This window comes from Rhinolophus sinicus, chromosome 15 (genome assembly GCF_057876585.1).
Source record: "Rhinolophus sinicus isolate RSI-liver-muscle chromosome 15, RSI-T2T, whole genome shotgun sequence".
Classification (NCBI taxonomy): Eukaryota; Metazoa; Chordata; class Mammalia; order Chiroptera; family Rhinolophidae; genus Rhinolophus; species Rhinolophus sinicus.
This window is the reverse complement of record NC_142515.1, coordinates 40,925,475-40,949,129: the sequence shown is the minus strand read 5'-3', so window position 1 is coordinate 40,949,129 and position 23,655 is coordinate 40,925,475. Positions and strand designations below refer to the sequence as shown.

Below are 23,655 nucleotides of genomic sequence, written 5' to 3'. Positions count from 1 at the left end.
CTGCAGGCCTCCATCAAAGGACCTAGAACAAGACCACCAACCTCACATTTACAAGTCCCACTGCCAGAGAAAGTGACCCACACTTTGTCCTACAGAGTGAAAAAATTCCAAGACAGCATAGATAAGGTAGATCACCCTTTACATATCCAATCAATTAGGTGTCAGGATCAATAACTAAGGAATGCCTGTTCTAGCCATGGGTAACCAGGGGGGAAAATAGAGGCCATCTGGTCACAGGATAGATGTACACTAAAAATGATAAAACTATTTTTACAGACATTTCTCTTGACTTTAACAAATAATTTAAGTAAGAATCACAATGAGCAGCATTATTAAACAATTTAATTACCAAAGTTAGAGACTTGAGCTAAACACTTATACATCAGAACCTTCTAAGAAGGCTGCTAATAAACACTATGTCAAAATTTGCAAATAAAGTTTTAAAGTTACAACTGAAAGCCACATAAGTAACTCCTTTTTATAGTTATTACTTCTGACCAAGGCATAAGAATTCAACCAGACAAACAGCGTTGATAACCTACCTAAAAATAGGAGGGTCATAAATTCTCTAAACTGTTCCTTCCTGCTGTGGACAGCCCTTGATCTTCGACTGCAAAACTTAGCAAACTCCAAGCATCCTCTGTTAGTTTTCTAAGTTAATGAAAATCTCTATAAATTTAACATTTCTCAAATTTGAATAGTTTTCTTATTCTGAATGCTTCAACATTTAGGTCACAAATTGAAATACCAGTAGACAAACATTCATCTTCAGGCGGTTGTATAGTTACCACATGGCAAGACAATGACAAGAAAATTTAAACATTCAGAACATACAAATACTTCAAAGCATTATCAACTTTGAACTTAGCATACTTGCCTAAATTTTAGTAGTTCCAACTGTAGGAAAACCAGACTGCTGTAAGGTTTGAGGTGGTTTAAGCTAACTCAGAATTTTCCCCATTCCTGACATCAGCATTAAATTTAGTTTTATTATAGTAACAAACAGTTGTTACAGTGAGATCTACACACATATAATACAGAATTATATTTAAATTCATATAGAACAATATTTACATTTTTAAGTTACAACTTTTGAAATTAGAAAATGAAGTGCAGCTTGAGTTTTACAACGAAGAAAAGAAAAATACACAAGACAAAAATAGAGTTGAGAGTAGAAATATAACTGTGTTCTTGATACAACACACGGAAACTCTTTGCCAGAAAGCTACATCTTCTTAATCTGATTGTCCAAATCATTAAAATACGGATGATTCAGTGCCATTTTGCCAGAAATTCGTTTGGCAGGATCATAGACTAACATTTTCTGGGGGGGGGGGGGGAGAAAGACAAAAAGAAAGATTTTTATTTAAGAAATGAACCATTTAAAAAAACTCTGTAAAGTCTGAACTTCTCTACCAATTAAGTCATAAGCTAATTTTTACTGAAAATCTACTAAATGAATATTTCCATTAGTTCAATACCAAACCACATAAACGTCTCATCCTCTATACTTCACTCTCTAACTCTAGAACAAATTATTCCTTAAATCAGATATCTCGAAAACCTAGTGGTTTCTGATGTAGCTTCTATCAAATTCCAAATAAAAACAAAACCAGAGCACAATGTGTTATAAACAGTTAAAATGAGTCATTAAACAAATCATAGTCAAGACAATCTAGTATTGAAATTAATTTACACATTGCCAGAAAAAGCTGGTTTTATATTGATCTTAAATTTTATCTTAAAGAATTAATCTTAAAGACAATCAAATCAACAAGCAGACAAGATCGTTTTACTGTCTACCATTTGAGCTCTTATTTTGTATCTAGCACCTTTCATGTTACTTAATCCTCACAACAAAAGGTAGGTATTAGTTCCACTTAATAAATTAAGACATTACTTAAGCTCAAAGCAGTTAATTTGCCCAAGTTCATAGAGCTAAGGAGTGCTAAAGCTGCAATTTGAAACCGAACCTGATTTATGATTTACTGGAATAATGTTTTCAACTAGGAGACTTTGCCCCATGTGGACATTTGGCAATGTCTGGAGACATTTTTTGGTTGTCACAACGGGGTGGAACGTGCTACCAGCATCTATAGGGCAGAGGACTACGATGCTGTTAAATATCTTGTAACCAGCCCCCAGCAACAAAAAATGACTCAGTCCAAGATGTCAATAGTGGCTAGACCAAGGAACCCTGATTTACAGTATCTGATTGTTCTGTTAACGAAGTGAAATTCTTTGTATCCAAGAATTACAAATAGATTGGGCCCAGAATATGGAAGGCCTTTTATGTCAAATCAACAATATTGATATATAAAATATTGAATAGCAGGTAAAAGACTTTGGACTATAAACAATTGGGAAATCTGAGCTGAGTTTGTGCACAATGATTTACAAAGTGTGAAAGATGCCCAAAGACCAACAAGAAAATGTATATGATGATAATGCAATCATTTATATTTTTATTTCATAACTTGCCAAAATCTTTTTTCTGGAATCAAGTAACCCAACATTTACAAAAATTAGTTCCTTCTAAAAGCTCCATATTTAAATACCGTTCTAAAACAAACTTCCTGAAGCAGGCCTAGGACAATTTATATTTTTATCCTAATAGTGTTTTTATCATTTTTTAAAGAAAACAACTGTTAGTTGGGAATGGCAATGTACTGTATTTTGCCATGTATAATGCGCACACATGTTTTTTGCCCAAACTTTCAGGGAAAAAAAATCTTTCGTTTTTCTTTTTAATTCAAATTTTTATTTGTCTACATTTAGGTATTTGTTTTTTGTATTATAAAGGAATTTTAGCATTTTTAACATATTATGGTACAAGACATTTTATGTAACAAATAATTACAAAACACAAGAACAGATAGATACAAGGTACAAGAAATTTTATATACTGGTAACAAATTTACAATATTTACACATCATAGTAGGCCAAGAACTCTTTGTCACTGCAAGTTTGTCTTGAGTTCAACAAAACCGATTATGGTATTTCCAGGTATTATTTGCATACGGATATCGTTATTGATTTCTAGAGTTACACTTTTAACTCAAAAGCACCAATGAAAGAATTAAAAACATTTATATAGATACGGCATTAGTACTACCCATGTATAATGCGCTTCCTTATTTTTTTCTCACAAATTTGGGCAAAAAATGCAATTATACTCAGCAAAATACTGTAAAAGAAAGATTTTTTCAAGAACTACATCAGTCCTCCTCTTAAGATTTCTGATGTGGAAACAAGGCACAAAGTAAGAAATGGGAGTCCACACAGTAAAAAGCTTTTAATAACTAAAAATATCAAGCAATTATCAAGCAATAAGATAAACACCTATGACTAGGATAAACCAAAATGCAGTAAATACAGAGACAAAAAAGCTGGAAAGGCAACTTAAAAAAACAACAAAGGTATATTAACCTTGGCCTCTCCTTCACAGGATATCTGTAGCTGTCTATCAGATTAAAAAAAAAAAAAAAAAAAAAAAAAAAATCGAAGAAAATAACAACTAATACTAAATTCCTCTCAAAACCACTAGGATTTTTTAGTACCTAAAATGGAGCTAATAATACAATAAACATAACAGACATAAAGTTGTGTGCCTATCTCAGTATGTGTTGGTTTTCTTCCTATTTCCCAAGTAAAAGGTTAAGTACATTCAGAATCATCAATAGTATTGGTCAGTATAAAGGGCACTCCTTACCGAGAGCAGATCCAAGCCATTTTCATCCAAGTTTTTGACATGGGATGCTAGACTTCCAGGTTTCCACTTGGGAAATGTATTCTTATAGTCCTGTAGAGATTCCACTTCTGGCCACACTTCATTGTTGGGGGTACCCAAAGCTCTAAAAGCCACAGCAAAACAAAAATTATTAAAGTATAATCTTGTTGTTATTTTCATGTTGTCTTTAAAGTTCTTAACAGCTTAAGTATCGAACAGAAATACCTGAAAATTCTGAAGAGTTGATCGATTTCTGAATCCCCATGAAAAAGTGGTTTCTTCGTTGCTAATTCTGCAAATATGGTGCCTATACTCCAAATGTCAACTGGAGTCGAATAGCGAGCTGACCCCAGCAATACTTCTGGAGATCTATACCAAAGTGTTACTACCTATTACAAAGCAAATTTTCACACTGAATAAATGTGGTGCATTAAATTACCTAAATGTAAACATTTATACTTCATTAGAAATGTCCTTTAGAAGGCAGTATGAGTGCCTCTGAAAACATTGTTTAAAAGTCAACTATACACAAAATACTAAATGGAAGATAAATATTTCATTTCTAAGTTCTATTCATTATGGGGGAGGGAGAACAGATGAAAGCATACCAAGTCTGGCTTTTCAAATCATTCAAGTGTGGATCAAAAAACTGAGATAAGCCTTATCGTTTCAAAAAAAACCCCATATGATAATGGATTTGGGGTAACACTGTACAAAATGTATGCACTGCTTACATTTTAAAATCACGAATAAGTCACATAACAGTTTATTAGTGATCTAGACTTATTATTTTAGTATATGTAATTTATCACAGTGGTAACAATATCACCTCTAACTTAAGAATTAATGACGTCAATGGCATCTGTTTAAGCCAATGGAAACCAAATAATCTACAGCCATGGGAAAAATAATATAACGGGATGATAAAAAGCCAACACATCTAACCAGGTGAGTTTTGATTTTGGGGACAGTCTGGGCTCAAGGATAGACAACTCCACAGAAGACAGTGTTTTCCAATACAGTCATGTGTTGCATGACGACTTTTTGGTCCATGATGGATGGCATATATGACGGTGGTCCCATAAGATTATAATGGAGCTGAAACTTCCTATTGCCTAGTGACATCATAACCATCTTAATGTCATAGAGCAATGGTACGATATTTTCTCCTAATTTAGTGTAGCCTAAGTGCACAACGTTTATAAAGTCTACAGTACTGTACGGTACTGTCCTAGGCCTTCACATTCATTCACCACTCACTCAGTGACTCACCCAAAGCAACTTGCAGTCCTGCAAGCTCCATTCATGGTAAGTACCCTATGCAGGTAAACTGTTTTTTATTTTTTATACCGTATTTTTACTGTACCTTTTCTGTTTAGATACATAAATGGATCAATGCTTTGTAGCCTAGGAGAAATAGGTTATACCATATAGCCTAAAGATATAGCAGGCTCTACCATCTAGGTTCGTGTAAATGCGCTCTATGTTTGCACAATGATGAAATGACTTTAGAGACACACTGCTCAGAAATATCCCGGATGTTAAGTGAAGCATGACTACAATCCTTTACTATACAACTCAATATTCCTTTTCCCTCCAGATGTAACAACGAAATGCCAAGCCATCAATATAACACTGAAAAAGCATGATTATATTTAGTAGCTTCTAAATGTATCTGAAACAGTACTCCTTAAGCAACAAAGTCTTTTAGCCAATTTGGTTGTATATCAGAGAGGATCCAATTAAGACAGAAACCACAGTGACTGAATGGGGGAAAGTTTACTATAAGGTTTATTAACTATAATGGGATTGAAATGAGATTTACTAGTAAGAAATAATGAGAATTCTAAAAACTATAGCAAGGAAAATCCCTTCCTCCTGCAATGCCTTTTCAGCACCCTCGTCTGCCCTCGTCTGACAAAAAGTTTAACATTGCACCCTGGCAAAGGAAAAACATTTAAAGGTTCCAGTTCCATTTTCACATAGAATGCAGTGAAGGGTGAATTTGGAGCTGAGAAGCAATAAATTGATACTGGCACAGAATAGAAATGTTTTTTGAGCATTTCTTTCTTGAACTAAAGAAGAAATACAGAAGACAATCCAGCAATCACATATTTTCAAAAGCAACCCAAACCACAATTCTACATACCTCGTGTGTATATACTCTGATAGGTATTCCAAAAGCTCTGGCAAGGCCAAAATCAGCCAGTTTTATTGTTCCTTTGTCATCAATCAATAGATTTTGAGGTTTTAAGTCTCTGTGTAGAACTCTTCTAGAGTGACAAAACACAATCCCTTGTAGGATTTGGTACAAATAACTCTGGAAGAAGAAAATATGTTCGCAACTTAACTGTAGCACATAACGATTTTCTAAATAATCTTGGTGAGTTTGTTTCAAAGATGACATAGGCAAATAATTTAACTATCAAAAAAAGCTTTCAAGCCAGTTGAGATTAACAAGAATCATTTTAAGGTTAAAAAGCCCATTTATATACAATGTCATGTTTACACACCTTAGACAAAAATATTCTCCTTTTGTACACATCTATATATTCATATGAACTCATTTAGTCTTTTTTACTTATTTTCAGTCCTTGATTCTTAAGTCACAAATTCATTTTCTGTACAGAAAGTTACTTAAACTTCTACTCTATATACTTATAGCAACTCTATTTCTATCTTGAATAAAATTAGTCTTTTTCATCTCTATCCTTTATCTTTACATGTTCATTTCCTCTTTGGAGACACTGTCAGATTCCAAAAGAAATGACGAAGAGCACAGTATGATTATATGTTTAAATAGATACAATGATCAGAAAATCCTGTTTAGTAGTTCAGAGTAAGTGACTTGGAGTGGTTTGCTGATATAAATACAAGGCACTTTTACTTTATATACTTCAGTACTTATTAAAAAAAATTGTGTATACTTTTATAATTGGACAGAAAATATCTACAATAATCAAAACCAGAATTTAGGGGGGAAAAAAACCACCTGCCACCACAACCACCATCTTGCCTTAGGCTTATGTCACTTGACCAGAATATCCTAGTTTCCAACAATATTAACATACTTTTGAGTTTTATGTTATCTCTGGCACTACTTTTCACTTTATAACTAGAAGCACTATTTAGTAAAAACTTAACTGTTAACAATCTAATCTCTAGACTGTGGGGAGAAAATAAAATATTCTTTTCTTCCTCATTCTACTTTCTAACACTTTTTCCAAGCATACTGCCACAAAACACAGGCACTTCTATAGAGTAGATCTTTTACATTCACAGTGGATAATTACTAATAAAATTAGGCAAGCTTCTTACCTTAACAAGTGAAGAATCCATGAACTGACCAGAAGGGATAGAATCCAAGTATTTCTTTAGATCCATGGAAAGGAATTCAAAGATGAGATATAACCTGGAATCCTGCATAAGCACATCTTGAAGACTAAAGAATAAAATAATTATGACCAAAAAAAAAAAAAAAAAAAAAAAAAAGACAAAAACAAAAACAAATCTAGCACACATTTCTGACCTCTCTCAAAAAATCAAAAAAACTTCCCTAAATTTCCCAGTGGCTATTACAAAAAGTGGGGCTATAAGAAATTTTCTATAACAAATACATACTGTTTTGGGAAAGAAGAGATGGTAGCTTCCCTAGTGGTGAAAACCTTCACTAGAGCTAAATAAGAACTTTAGAAAGGAATTGCAGGGCAGCAATGGGAAGTTAAGTTGTATTATATAGGAGTTGCTGTCAAACCACTTATATTCCAAAAGAACATTTTTAGGTTGACTGCTTATTGTTCAGAGCTTGTCTTTACATTAAGTAAATTATAAATTTTAAAGTAATATCTGACCTTAATAGCTGACCTATCTCCAACCACCCCTCTCCCACCCCCGCAATCAATTAAATCCTAACTTGGACCTTTAGAAAGACAAACCCACAAAACACCAGCCCAAATATTTAAAAAGAAAAAAGAAAACAAATAAACAACAAAGAAAAAACTCTTTCATCTGACCTAACTGCCTGTCTTAGGACTCTGATGAAGGGATCTTTAAAGACCAGAGCTTTCAGAGTGGGAGAGTTAACAAAGCTCAGTGAAAAGGTCTTCCTTTTCACCCATGGCCAATTAACCTTGATTTCCAGCCCTAAATACTAGTATCTATGACCAAGCTCAAGCTCCTTTAACTCTGTTCCCTTTACAGCCTATGCCATGCCCAGCATTCTCAATTAACAAAAATAGTATTTTTTTTCCACCCAGTGAGGTTACACCAAAAATTAAGCAAATGTATAAATTGCTCACATTGAAATCCCCATTTTAAATAGTATGGGGAAAATGGTTAGAATTCAGATATTATACCATACCTGACTATATTTGGATGACGAAGTTCTTTTAATAGAGAAATTTCCCGAATTGCAGTACTAGGAACCCCTTCCTCTTCACTTTCTAGTCTGATTTTCTTCATGGCTACCACTTGACCTGTAGTTTTGTGTCTACCCTTATACACAACTCCATAGGTACCTGAAATAGACAAAACAAATGTCTGCTATGTGACACCCTCCACAACCTAAAGATTCAAATATCCTACCCAGCAATAAGACAGGCATAGAACAGTGTAAAGATTTGGGCTCAGGAAATATTACTAACAGGAGTTACTGTGACACTTTCAGAAAACTCTGTATACAGTGCTTTATGCATTTCAAATATATAGTCTATCCTCATCCAGAAAAGAATGGGGATAAAATATTTCATTAAATATTTATTAACTCCAATAAAGGTCACATTATTTACCACACAGTAGAAAAGCTTCAGACCCATTCAGAAGTTGATGAAAACACTGATTCTGATAGTTGGACTTCACAATATCAATATAAGGGATCTGGGCATGGAAGTGGCAATAAGGGAGATGGATTACATAGTTAGCTAAGTCAAGTTCATATACATGGTATACTTAATCCTCTAGATAAGTGCTTTTCAAACCGGGGTTGGAAATTTTAAGGAAGTCTTGAACCGCTTAACTATATGTAAAATTTTGTTGAATAGCTTTTGCTATTTTTCTATGACATCAGTATAATTTCAAAAGTGATTCGAATGCATTTTTCTAGGGAGAAGGTCTATTCTATAGCTTTTATCAGTTTCTCCCAAGGTAGAAAAAGGTAATTACTGCCTTAGATGTGCTAATCAAACTTATTTTTAACTCAGTAACAAAATTAGTGTAGTTGAATGGGTATAATAAAATTTTTTAAGTAAATTTATTTTTTAAAAAAATCATACAAAAGTTTAAGTTAAAAGAATCTATCTCCAACCCAATCACCACCCAAACTTGTCATTATTATCTTACTAAATTCCTTCTACTACCTCCCCTGGCTTTTTAGTAGTATTCCTATACAAGTAAGGTTTTGGAGCACACGAAAGATATAGTTGGAAATGTTCCTCAAATAGAACCTACATAAATTAGACTCTGGTAGCAAATTGTAAGCTATAAGTTATGTCATCATTTGGTCCTGGAGAGTTTAGAATGTTAATATCAAGACACCTATAAAACGTAAGATATGCTGTTTGGTGGAGAAAAAACAGGCAGAGGGATATTTTTATCCCTCATTTATAACATATGGATATAGTCTTTAAAAACTTTAATGAAAGTACTACAGAAAGAGAACAAATGATTAGATTATTGATTTTATTAGGTTGGTGCAAAAGTAATTGCGGTTTTTGCAATTATTTTTAACCTTTTAAATTGCAATTACTTTTGCACCAACCTAAAGAATAGCTTAAACATGTACACACATCATTTAAACCTAGGGGAACACAATAGAAAACTTATTTAAATTAGTGTAATAGTCAATTATTGAAACCAGTTCAAAAGATTTAGGTAAAAAGATTTTATCATCTTAAAAATAATTGTAGGAGACTAAAAGTGTATTACGAAACTTAACATAATTCTACTGCCCTTACTTCTCGCCCCAACACATACACAAGATATCGCTAGTCTTCTCAAAATACAAATATTGCTTTAAGTACTTAGTATTAGAAGAATGCAGGACTATGGGGGAGGAGGGTTGTCAGAGTCATATCAGAATAATTTCAATTCTCTTGAAATGTGAACATTTTTGTTATTTCTTGTGTTTAAGTTATTTATGTAAAGGACATATATATTAATGCACAGTAGTTTAAGATGCTTTAAAGGTTGGATTTTAATAAATATTTACATTTCTTCATGTCACAGATGTTATAGCATCATTAAATCATTAAACATTTTTCTATTACTGAAAAGTACTCACCTTCTCCAATTTTCTCTATTTTGGTATAGTCTTCCATAGTTAATCAATAGGTATGGTAGATGCTAAAATGAGATGAAAAAAATTATTTGACTATATGCCACTAATTCAAAGGAGAGGTTTACGTTATTAATGAAATACTACATGTAAGGTACTTTCCAGTGTTTAGGTGCAGTATTAACTTTTCATAAATATTAATTATTACATTAAAACAATGTTTACAAGGGAAAGGACTCCAGCAATAAGATTTCCCCACATTTCTTAGCTCCTAAAACACTGGAAATATTTGTATCATATACCAGTGTTTAGCTTCTTTCAATCAAACCCCTTAAATTCAGACATAAACTTATCTGTCCTTCCCACACAACCAGAAGTCTGTTTTCTTATGGAATACTTCTAAGGAGCACCAGTGTGTGCCAGTTATACCCAGATACTTCAACAAATGTTATTTGACTGAATTATTACTGCTTTATGATTTTGTGAAGATAATTTAAAGACATGACTAGGGAGCTAAAATGTGGTCACACTGCACATTCATTAGATTGTTAAAAGCATAAGTGTTTAAACTTGCTCAAGTGAGTTTTCTGTTTTTAGCAGTCACATACACAAACATGATCAACACTTGCAAGGTATTTTTTGAAAGAGTAGGAAATATCATTTAGCACCCTAAAAGAAAAGGTGCAATCCCACAGATTAAGTTCTAATTATGCCCTATACAATCTCAAGAACAAGTTTATATACATATAAAATATATATGTATATATGTGTACATATACATATATTTTTTTTAAATCACAAATGGTCAAAAAAAGAGCTGAAATGCAGATAACCGGACACTCAAGACTTCCTTGGCTGGTAAGCTTGCCTATGAAACATAACTTTAGAAGAAACCCAAAGCATAATTACCTTGATTTTCTAACACACCCATCACTGATAACATCATATATAAAGGTCATCTGAATACTCTGAGTAATTGACCCTTAAGTTCTATTTCTCACATTCATCTTCAGAATCATTCCAGAAATAGAGATAAATCTTTTTAAATGAACAAAACTGCACTACACTGGCCATGAGTGTCAACCTTAAAAAAATTTTAATTTTACGAAATGGCAATGGATCATTAAGATAATTATCGTTCCTTCAATATCCTGATTTAATATGCCTAATGCACAATAAAATTGTTGAGCGCATTTAGCTGAAAACTAACTCAATTTCACAGCTGGGTTCGAGTAGCCTCCCTCCATTTTCCTGCCATAACAATTTTGAATCAAGGATGCAGCTTTAGGCCTTTTGAATACCTCCTAGGGCTCTCAGTACTACTAGCTGCAGGATGTAAAATACCAATGGACTGGCGTGGGGACCAGCGCACAAGGACCTAGGACCGAGCCTGGCACTTCGCCAGCGCTCGGCGTCGTGGAGCATTCAATGCCCGGATTTGGCTTCAACCGTGACCCTAAAGCCCCCCTAGCCAGGTGGGCGGCCTCTTCCAGAGAAGAGCCGACCGCGACCCCAGACCGCAACTCCGAAACCAGGGCAGCCGCAGCCCTCCCCGGCTTAACCCCACCAGCTCTGGGCTCCCCTAAACCTCCCTCTAAAGCTGGGACCCGGCGTCACTCACACGCCCAGGCCCGAGCCCGCAGGCGAAGGCCGGGCCCGGCCGCCGGAGGCCCAGCCTGGCCCCACGCTGCCCAGCAGAACTTCCAAATTATCCCCCGGTTGCTCAACACTCCCCCTCCGAAGCCCCCGAGCCGACCCCTGTCGGCCCCACAGGCATGACCCTGACCCCAGCAACACTCCCCGGCACGTTACCCCGTGGCAAAAGGGGCAGCGGTGGCTACCGCGTCAGCTTCTCCCTTTCCTTCACTTCTCCGAGCCAGCTTTGAAGCCAAATGCGAGCAGTTTCAAACTCACCGCTCTAAAGGGTCCCGGCTTCGCCAATGAGGTGGCCCGTAGACTTTCAAAGGAGCCAATCAGATCCCAGTCACGCTTGGGCGGACTTCTCCGGTGGCTGAAGCGCGAAAGCAAAAGAAAACGGCGGCTGGAGAAAAAGCAGGAGGGCGGGCGCCAAATGAATCTGCGCGCAAGCGCTGTCTTTCATTCCTGGAGAGCGTCGTCCTACTGTTTCTAGTCATCAGGAATCTACTGTTCGGTCTGGGTTGGTTTCTCCCCTCTTCCTAGATCAGCACAATAAAAATTTATTGTGCACAAATAGCTCATCACAAAAGTGATAATATACTTAGATCCAAATTCCATTACTTTGTTCAAACTAGTGTATATTTATGTTTATCGAAATGGATGACTTTTGGGCTAGGCCGAGGAGCACATTTCAAGAATATGGAAAACTGAAAGAAGTCCTCAACAATGTAAAGAAATATATATGTTTCTTTATATAATTGTTTTTCCCTCACTTTTTTATTCAATTTTTTTATTTAAAATTTTACTTATTTAAAAATTAAAAACAAAATTTTATTTTTTTTAATTTCAAAATATTTTCACATTGGTATTTTAAATGTTATTTAAAACAAACAAAATCATAATTCTTCTATAAGGGAAGAAAATCTTTAAGTAACCCAGTATCAAAAATTCTCTTTCATTGCTCTCCACCATATTCTTAAGAGAGATTTCTGCACTTGAACATCATTCTTAAATGTTCAAGAAAATAGAACAGTAAAATAGAACTGTGATAATAAGATTCCCCCAGCAAGAATTTCTCTTTGCACTGACCTTAAAGGGATGCAGAACAAAGAATGATTACCATGACCTCTACAAGTATGTTAGATGACCCAGCTTAGGAGAAGCAATGGAACTTCTTTTATCACACACGGAAGTGTTTAATACCTTTTTACACAACAAGTAGCATGTGTCATCTGGCCCTATATGTGGCACAAATGCCCAGCCTTGACAACTTTATGCTCCTAGGTGATAGAGGCAGAGCATTTAGAGTGGAGGTAGGGGTCTGAAAAAATCTCTACCTGAACCTAATAAACTTTAAAATGCCAAATTCACATTTTAAATGAAAACTGGCTACCCCCAGTAAAGTGCTCTAGGAAAGAAGACTGTTCTCTGCTAGTTTAGGGTACTGATTTTAATGAATGAATATATGTCTTTGTAACTGGGAGGCCTAAGCATGGAATTTAATTGAGACCATCTAAAAACAGGCAGTAATTCATTATATCCACTTTACGTTCAACATAAAGAATCCCACAAGTTTCCACAGCTGTGATGCTTGATTTTTTTTAATTTAACTTGACTATCTTTGTTTTTGAAGTTTCAGAAATTATTGTAAATTCGTGCTATTGTAAATTCATTTTACAGTTTATTACGCATTGGTCCCACTTGTATTCAATGTCTCTACAGTGCAATGCTGCACTTATAGACACAAAAATGAATCAGATACAATTCCTGCTCTAAGTGTGGAGGTGGGAGAATACAATGATTACTTAGAATTCTTTCTGGCACTTATGTTGTAATTTATGCTATAAGATAATGTGAGAACATAAAGAAGGAAATTACTAATTCAAGCAGAGGAAGTGATATTTGAACGAACACTGGAGAAAAAAAATGTGGGGTGGGCCTTCTAAGCATAGGAAAAAAAGCCCTAAAATTCTGCACAGATTATTCAGGATGCCTCCATCCTAGCGTGCAGGGTTAAGCAGAGAACAGAGTTTAGAGTCAGAATCTTGAAGAGCCCTGAATACTGTTATAAAAAGTTGCTGAGGAGAGGTACAGTCTTGGAACCGTATGTTAGAACTATTCTGGAGGTGATATGAAAAAAGAACTGAAGAAGAGAGGATGGAAAGTCATGTGCCCCACAAAATTTCATACTTATATTTTAGTAAACTTCATTTAGAAGGAAAAGAAAAGCTTAGTTGGCACTGCACATAAGGCTTTTGTTTGCTTTGTTTTTAGATATAAGTATTGCTGTGGACTGACTTATGTCCCAACCCCCAATTCATACATCAAAGCCCCACCCTCTAATATGATGATATTTAGAAATGGAGACTTTGGGAGGTAATTAGGTTAAAATGATATCATGAGGTTGAAGTCCTCACTGTGGGATTAGTCCTTTTTATAAGAAATCTCCGTCACTCTGTCTCCTCCAAGGGAGGACATAGCAAGAAAGGTCCATCTATAAACCAGGAAGAGAGTTCTCACCAGAACCTGATACTGCCAGCACCCTGATCTCAGACTTCTGGCCTCCAGAACTGTGAGGAAATTAATTTCTGTTGTTTATGCCACCCAGCTTGAGGTATTTTGTTATGGCAGCCCAAGCAGACTAGCACAAGTATTTTTTCAGATAAAATAAATTCGAGAAACAGTTACTTGTAACTACAATTTCACTTTCCACAATTTCAGTTACCCACTGTTTACCATGGTCTGAAAATATTAAATGGAAAATTCCAGAAATAAACAATTCCTATGTGAATCATCCCTTTGTCCAGCATATCCACTCTGTAGACGCATCCCATACCCATTAGTCACTTAGTTAAAACCCATCTTGGTTATCAGATCCACTGTCACGGAATCACAGTGCTTGTGTTCAAGTAACTCTTATTTTATTAATAATGGCCCCAAAGTGCAAGAGTAGTGAGGCTGGCAATTCAAAATGCCAAAGAGAAGCCATAAAGCACTTCTTTAAGTGAAAAGGTGAAAGTTCTTGACTTCATAAGGAAAGAAAAAAGTTGTATGCTGAGGTTGCTAAGCTCTACAGTAAGAACAAATCTTCCACCCATGAAATTGTGAGAAAGAAAAAAGAAATCCATGCTAGTTTTGCTGTTGCATCTCAAACTATGAAAGTGCTAGTGAACTAGATATCCATATCTCACAAGGCCTTCCCAGGTTGTGCTACAGGATTTGGACAGGATGATGAAATTAAAGGGGAAAAATGGGAGTAGGGGAGTGACATAGTCAGATATGGGAGTTGGAGAGAAAAGTCACTGAAGAGAAAATGAGAGGAGGGAAAGTGAGGTAGCGTCAGAGCCAGAAGACCAGTGGAGGGCTCTGCAACAATCCCAACAGGGGCTCAACTAGAGGAGCGTGGGTCAGTTTAAAGAGGAAGAAATAATGATGAGCTATTTTGAGAATCTAGGACTCTAAGACCTAAGGGGTCGATTGGGTGTGATGAATAAGGGAGAAAGAGTCATCAGGGATGGCTTGGGTGTGGGCTTGACTATGGGTTGATGCCACTACCATCTGCAGAGAGGCTAAGGAGCAGTTGTGGGGGTAAAATACCACTCTGGGCATGTGGATTGTGATGTACCATGGGACATCCATGTGGCCACAGATGGCCAAAGGCAGATACAGGTTCCATGAGGCCTGAAGTGTATATCATGTAGGGGCCCTTTTTAAATTAAAAAAAAAAAAAAATGCTAAGTTAAGTGTGATGGAAAATATATTTGAGAATAAAAAATTATAAAATATTAAAAGTTAAAAAATACCATCAAGTCACAAAATCCATTAAAAAATATTTGATTAATTGCCTGACAGATCTTTATATTGCCTTTGTCCTACATTTGAGGGGGTTTACAATTTTTGGAATCCATATTTTAAATGCTTATTTGTTCACCCAGCTGATGAGCTGTTTATCTTTTTCTCTGTATATGGCACAATTTTGTAATATTTTCTATTAAGAGAGAAAAGATAATCCAGTCTTTCCTTTAGCATGGTTAATCCAAACTGTCTTTTTATGATTGATCACTTCAAAAAAGTTTTTGTGGCTCTCACATCATTATTGATCATGTTACGTATATTTTTAGCATTTCTGTCAAATTTGAGAAAACATCAAGTTTCTTTCACATACTCGTATGTGTCTATACTAATACTCTACTCGTAAATTTGTGCCTTAGAAACACAGGAATTATGAAAATTCTAATGTGCATTGTTCTAAATATTCCAGATTTCAAAAATTGTCTGATATATTTATAATTGTCCACGCTGTGTTCACAAGCGTATTCCTGACACAGGAGAAATTCAGTTTAGATGAGGTAATGATATAATTTTATACATGTTATAATTGGCAGCCCAAGCACTTGTCTTCCAAAACTTCAAAGTCCAGATAGGAACATGTGTAAAAAGAAAAGAATTGCAAAGAAGAAAGTGGACAATTTCATTCAACAAGACAAAACAAAAACTTATTCCTACCCCAGGCATCGTATTTGATTCTTTCCACAGCCAATCCCAAACCACAGATTCAAAAATGAGAGGTAAGAAGAGAGACATTCAAGCTACCCTGACAAAGAGCCTTTCTGGAGGGGCTGTGCCATCATTGTGGTTAAAAGCTCAGGGTCCAGAAACTGCCTAGGTTCAAATCCTTTTAAATCTTGGCTACTACCCTTATCTGTGGCTTTGAGAAAGTCACTTCATTTCTCTGTGCTTCATTTACTCAAAGGATGATAATAGTACTCCCCATGTTTCCCCAAAAATAAGACCAAACCGGACAACCCCTGAACATAAACCTTAATGTGTCTTTTGGAGCACAACTTAATATAAGACCTGGTCTGATTTTTGGGGAAACATAGTTGTGTCACTTTGAGCATAAATGAGACAAGCCATAATGTCTAACCCATAGTAAGCCCTTCACAAACATGATTTTTCCTAATCACTTTGATCACTACCTGTCACAAAAACAGTAGCTATGTTGGTAGATACTGAAACAGAGACTTGAATGGATTGCAATGGGATCACAGAAGAGAGGGGAAAAAATCTCTGGAGGAGGTAGATAATGCTTCATTAATGATGTGATCCTTGCCTTATGTTAAGAAGGAAAGCTGATGTCAATTTAAATGGGAATTGAAGGAGAGGAGTCTGGGTAGAACATCCAGACAAAGGGAGCGGCATATGCAACAGACAACAGTGTCAGAGAGGTACCTGGCTTGCATAGGATTTACTAGGTTGGTGCAAAAGTAATTCTGGTTTTTACTATTATTTTTAACCTTTTAAACCACAATTACTTTTGCACCAAACTAATATATAAGGAGTTTGGTAAAGCTGAACCAAGGGTGCATTTGAAATAATTCTTGGAATATGAGCACACCATTAGCAAATAGAAATGGGAAAAAGAAGTTGGTGGGGTGGGGATGGCCAGGTGGGCAGCATTCTAGGCAGAAAGTGGAACAGCACAGGGTTGGTTTGGAGAACATCCACCAGTGGGATTTGGCTGGAGGGCAGAGTGGGTATAGGGAGTGAAGGGGTGGAAGGATGAAAAGGAGAGTTGCATTCATATTGTGAAGGTTTTTGGAAGTCACTGTAGGGAAGTTTATCAGAAGCACTTCAAACAGTCCAGTAGGAATGACTGCGGATTTTTATTGAGCAGGGGAGTGATTGGATTGCATTTTCCCTTTAAGCAGTTTAATCTGGCTGTACTTTCCAGAAAGGATTAATGTGGGAAAGGAGAGGAGCAAGAATACCAATTAAAAGGTAATTTCCAACACGAGTTTATAATACCTAAGGCTGGAACAAACTCTATAACGCTGAAATTTATAAACCTGAATATTTTCGTGTGTGTGTGTGTGTGTGTGTGTGTGTGTGTGTGTGTGTGTAATCTGCAGGCAACGCTGTAAAGATATTATGACTATGATTCCACTAGAGGGTAGTAGAGACAAATTGGTAAAATTGATGAAGCTGCTATCAATTCAAGTATCAAGTCAAGTATTTTTCTTCTTGTTTATACTTTGTAATGACTGCAAGCTTAATTCAATTATTCCATGGCTAAGAAATATATGACAAGCACATTTAGTGGGTTGTAGCTCTAGACAAGTTAGTAAATTCAAGGTACCCATTTTTAGAAGGCAAGAAAGCTGGATTGGCAAGACAAAACACTAGTTGACATTTAGCCTTTTTACAATAACCAGCATCTTATTATAGCCTTGAATGCAAACTCTGCTTTTAAATTAAATATTACATCCAAGTCTCATTGATTTTAGTATAAAGAGAAAAAGAACAAGAAAATTGGTTAAATGAATTCTGGTGTGTACACTTGGTTACATAATTTAAGTTGAAAAAAGCATATCTTTAGTATACTTATTTACAGTTAATATCCTAAAATATATATTACTGTGTTATATATGTTGCTGTGTTTTATACACATACATACACACCTCCTTTAGGAAAGTAATACAGCAATAAAAAGTTATATACTGTTTTTTTAAATTTAGTATATCCTGTAATATTATTTTATCACAAGAGAATAATTCTATATAGATAAAAGTCATATACTTCAAAAAAAGTTATTACAACAGTTTCTACTGTGTTTCCCCGAAAATAAGACCTAGCCAGACAATCAGCTCTATTGCATCTTTTGGAGCAAAAATTAATATAAGACCTGGTATTATATTACATTATATTATATTTATTATATTATATTTATTATATTATATAAGACCCGGTCTTATAGCAAAATAAGACCGGGTCTTATATTAATTTTTACTCCAAAAGATACACTAGAGCTGATTGTCTGGCTAGGTCTTATTTTTGGGGAAACACAGTATAATAAAAATTTTGTGCCAATCTAGATGTCTAGTGGGGAAATGATTAAATAGGTAATTGTGGTATTTCCCTTAATCAAATACCACACACCCGGACACATACACTGTGATTGCAAGGTTAGAAAGCATGAGCTTACACTAGAAGGAAATAGACGCAGAATTGTTTCCTTAGTGTGATGGGATGTGTGATCATTTAAAAACATTTTCATCCAATTAGTTTTATGTTGATTTTACAATGGCCACACACCAAAGGGGAAATATACTGCAGCTAACAATTTACTTAAATTTTCAAGATATTGCCATTTAACTAACACTTTCCAAGGCTTCACAGTGCAAAGATCACTATGTATTCAAATTTTAATCAGAATAACTCTCTTCAGTTACCTAACTTGTTAAAAGAAAAAAGTAAGAAAGAAGGATGAAGGAAAGAAGAAAGGAAAGAAGGAAGGAAGGAAGGAAGGAAGGAAGGAAGGAAGGAAGGAAGGAAGGAAGGAAGGAAGGAAATTGAGATTCCTAGATTTTATCTGCTATTTAACTACAAGCAAAATATTTCTGGAGTAAAATATAGTACTTTTAAAAATTTATAAATACCTTTTTTAACAGCTTAAGAAAAGGTACGCAACAAGGCCAGCAGAGCAAATGAATCTAAAGCAGAATTTGTCCATATTCCAATAGAACTGTGTGTTGTTAAATATCGAATAAGTATGTTGTAGTATAGAAACACCGTGTTTCCCCAAAATAAGACCTAACCAGAAAATAAGGCCTAGCATGATTTTTCAGGATGACATCTCCTGAAGAGGAGCCCTAATGCGTCTTTTGGAGCAAAACTTAATGTAAGACCCGGTCTTATTTTTGGGGAAACATGGTAGAAGCTTTGCTTGTTAAAGTTATGAAAATGCGTGTTTAAGTCAGACATCCTCTTCCATCCTTAAAAGCATGACAAAACTCCAAAACTTAAAATAAGCTTATCTTCATTTTAATGGCTTCTAAACACTTGCAAAGTCGATAATCATAGAATTTATAAAATAATAAAATTTTAGAGTCGATGGAACCTTATAGATCACCTAATGAAAAATGAAGAGAATGTTAAGGAGATTGTGTTTTCCTTTGCTGTATTTCCTGAGCTTTGTGTATGTATTTGTTTTGTTATTTAAGCTTTTGATAATATACAGTGTAACTTTGTCAATATGTAGGAAATTATGTGTGTGCGTGTGCGTGTGTGCGTGTGTGCGTGTGTGTGTGCGTGTGTGCGTGCGTGTGTGTGTGTGTGTGTGTAGATAGACAAAGTAAATCAGTTTAAATGTTTTAGTGTGGTAATAATAGCTACTACCTTTTGTAACATTCAGAGTTATGCCATGAACTGTGCTAAGCACTTTAAATGGATTATCTTTAAAGATGCAACAACCTTATTGGTGCATATCCAGCTTCAGATGAGGAAACTGAGATCTAGGGAGGTTACATAATTTTCCTAGTGTCAGACGGCTAGTAAGAGGCACGACAGAGACTTGCATCCAGAATTTTGTGACTCCAAAGCCCATCTTCTCAATCACCATGCAATATTCCACTTATGTGCAATAAAATAAATAATACTCTAGTAAGATAATAAATTATTGGAAATACTATTAACACCAATTTTGGTAAATAGGAATTATATATTTAATCCTCTTACATTGTGTATCTTAATGACAATTTCATTCTCACTAGTGTCTCTTTAAAGAACAGTAGAAGTGCTTTAAATAAGAATGCGATTAAACAAGGATGAATCATTGGTTAATAGTAGATTATTTAAAATAGGTGTTCATTACTCTTGGAACACCACAATTATTAGCGTCAGATGAAAGAGATGAAAAAATTTACAGCTCATTCTCAAATAGGTGTGAATCCAGCTTTTCTCCCATCACTAAAATTTTCCACTCAAAATATATGCTTATTCTCAGTGTTATTGTGGGAGTAGGCTGGTGGTGGCTTAAGAACACAGAAGTGGATTAATGTAATCCTAGGTTCATGACACAGTGCCATCATTGGTGCATTTGTGGCTATTTTATTCATATAATTATTAATTTATAATAATAATGTAGTAAGTACCTATGAAACCACACCCAACATTAAAACTGGGACCTTAACAATAGCTTACATGTGTGCGATTATCTTTGCACCATCTCATTCTGCCACCACCCAACCCTGGGTAACTGCCATCCTGAATCATCATTCTTTTGCTTGCGTTTTTAGTTTTGTCTTATCTGTACAGATTTAAAGACTGTGCTTGTGTGGGTGTGTGTGTATTTCCCCTGAATTTTTATTTAAAAATTGTAAACCTAAAAAAAGTTGAGAGTAGTAACAATAAAACCCATATATCCTTCACCTAGATTCACCAATTGTTATCATTTTATTATTTTATTAAATTTACTTTAACTTTATCTTCTCCCTCTCTTCATCCCTCCCTCTCTTTCTATATCTCTCTTCCCCTCCCGAACCATTCTCAAGTAAATTGCAGACATAATGATTCAACGCCAAGTACATCTCTTAAGAATGACATTTTCCTACATAACCAAAACACGATTATGACACCTAAAGAAAGTAGTACTAATTGCATAGTAATCTCTAATATCCGATTCACATTTAAATATCTGTAATTTCCCACAAAAATGTCTTTTCTAGATTTTTTAAAACTAAACTCTGAGATACAATCAAGATATCTGAATTATGTTTGTTACATCTCTTTGGTCTATGATAACAGTCCTCTGCCTTTTATTTTATTTTGGTTTTCGTGATATTATTTCGAAGCTAGTTATCTTGAGACAATTCCCACATGATACGTAAGATTGTTTCTTTATGGTATCATTTACCTTGTGTCCAATATCTTCTGTACTATAGACAATATCTTCTGTAGCAACTGGAGGTTAGGTCTAGAGGCTTGATGAAATCCAGCTCAGACATGTTTGGCAAGGACACTTCATCCTCAGGCCGTGCAGCTCACATGACATTCTGCTAAGAGGGATGTGATACAGACTGCCCAATTCATGTAATTGGCAACTTCCAGCTCTGTCCATTTGAAAGATATATCCACAGATTCTCTGATACTCTTCTGCTCACCAGGTGGATCTTAATTCCCCTCCCACACATGTGGTACCAGGAGGACACACGGGCCATTGGTGGAGAGGCACACTGGGAGGGGAGTTAATTCTGCTGCCAAGAGTAGGTACTGAACTAGTTCTTTTAGTGAGTGAGCTTGGAAGTGAATCCCCCACCCAGACTTGCTTATTAAATTATATTTGTGTAGGAATTTGTCCATTGGTTCCAATTTTCCAAATTGTTGACAAATAGGTGATAATAGTGTTCTCATGGCATTTTACGTCTCCAGTATTTCTGTAGATTGTTTTAATGAATAATACCCCTGGAAGCCAGTGAATGCCTCTTGCAATGGAGATGGTCACTTCTTCAGACAAATTCCCAGTTGTGGAAAATGAGCATCCTCAAGAGACCCCAGAATCCAACAATGGCGTGTGTACTTCCTTCATGAAATCTCATTGCTGCCAAGACCTGATTCCCACAAGCTCCAAACGGGTTGTATTTGATACTTCTCTTCAGTGAAGAAAATTTGCTTCGCTTTGGTGACTAATAGTGTACAAGCTGCCCCTTGGTGGGATAGTAAGAAGAAAAGTTTTGTGGGCATGCTGACCATCACCGATTTCATCAATATCCTGCATCATTACTATAAATCAGCCTTGGTACAGATCTACGAGCTGGAAGAACACAAGATAGAAATTCGGAGAGAGGTGTACCCACAGGACTCCTCTAAACCACTTGTCTGCATTTCTCCTAATGCCAGTTTTTGTGATGCTGTCTCTTCATTAATTCAAAACAAGATCCACAGGCTACCAGTTATTGATCCTGAATTAGGCAACACCTTGTACATCCTCATCTACAAGTACAACCTCAAGTTCCTCACATTGTTTATCACTGAGTTCCCTCACCCAGAGTTCATGTCTAAGTCTCTGGAAAAGCTAGACTGGCACCTATGCCAACATCGTTATGATCTGCTCCACCACCCCCGCCTACGTGGCTCTGGGCATCTTTGCACAGCACTGAGTGTCGGCACTGCCTGTCGTGGATGAGAAATGGTGTGTGGTGGACCTGTACTCTGAGTTAGGTGTTATCAATACGTCAGCAGAAAACACCTACAACAGCCCAGATGTGTGTGTGACCGGATCCCTGCAACATTGATCACATTACTCTTAGGGTGTCCTCAAGGGCTGCCTGCCTGCATGAGACTCTGGAAACCATCAGCAGCAGGATGGTGGCAGCAGAGTGCACCAACCTGTAGTAATTGATGAACACGCTATGGTCTAGGGAACTGTGTCGCTGTTGGACATCCTGCAGGTCCTGGTGCTCACAGGTGGAGAGAAGCCCTGAGCTGGGGAAAGGGGTCAGGTGGCACCCAGTGGTATGCCCACTCACTGTCTGCCCAAAGTTCTGCGAACCACAGAATTGTGACACTGTTCCCTGCTTGGGAGCCTCCCTGCCCATCTACCTGGGACCTGGGGAAGCGGGTGGGAGAGGAAAGAGAATGGATTTTGTGCTGTCCTATCTTCACACATACAAGTGAGGAAAACTTTCAGCCCAGTCCATCCTAGCCCCTATCTTCTTAGACATAGCCCCCGTTCTGAGTGAACTCTAGACTCTGTGCCCCTCGGGCAAATTCTGGTGTCTAAGAGAACACAGACCTCACCCAGCCTTTGCCTCTATCTCTGTCCCTGATTTCACCCTAAGATAATAGCACGACAAAAGTCTTCATAAAAATATTTGTATTCAGGGGCAGGCCGGTGGCTCAGGTGATTAGAGCTCCATGCTCCTAACTCCGAAGGCTGCCTGTGCGATTCCCACATGGGCCAGTGGGCTCTCAACCACAAGGTTGCCAGTTCAATTCCTCGAGTCCCGCAAGGGATGGTGCAATGGCAACTGGACCTGGAGCTGAGCTGTGCCCTCCACAGCTAAGACTAAAAGGACAACAACTTGAAGCTGAATGGCCCCTCCACAACTAAGATTGAAAGGACAACAACTTGACTTGGAAAAAAAGGCCTGGAAGTACACACTGTTCCCCAATAAAGTCCTGTTCCCCTTCCCCAATAAAATCTTTAAAAAACAAATATTTGTGTTCATCTGTTTC

The 23,655-nt window shown here is 36.4% G+C and overlaps 1 protein-coding gene and 1 pseudogene across 2 annotated transcripts; one reads left to right on the top strand and one right to left on the bottom strand.

Annotated features, from left to right (window-relative positions):
* Positions 1 to 324: 324 nt before the first annotated feature.
* On the bottom strand, positions 325 to 12,027 carry CDK1 (cyclin dependent kinase 1). 2 transcript variants are annotated; one of them, XM_019731710.3, is made up of 8 exons: positions 11,815 to 11,909; positions 10,009 to 10,070; positions 8,092 to 8,248; positions 7,050 to 7,173; positions 5,881 to 6,051; positions 3,957 to 4,120; positions 3,714 to 3,855; positions 325 to 1,324 (listed from the first exon to the last, which is right to left on the bottom strand). In XM_019731710.3, exons 2-8 carry the CDS (start codon positions 10,043 to 10,045, stop codon positions 1,226 to 1,228), a joined length of 894 nt encoding a protein of 297 aa, XP_019587269.1. In that variant the 5' UTR covers positions 10,046 to 10,070; positions 11,815 to 11,909; the 3' UTR covers positions 325 to 1,225. The 2 variants fall into 2 exon arrangements, with proteins under 2 accessions (XP_019587269.1, XP_019587270.1); XM_019731711.3 differs by lacking the exon at positions 11,815 to 11,909 and adding an exon at positions 11,917 to 12,027 and having other exon boundaries at positions 970 to 1,324.
* Positions 12,028 to 21,908: 9,881 nt separating this feature from the next.
* Positions 21,909 to 22,901, top strand: LOC109447401 (5'-AMP-activated protein kinase subunit gamma-1 pseudogene; annotated as a pseudogene).
* Positions 22,902 to 23,655: the final 754 nt, after the last annotated feature.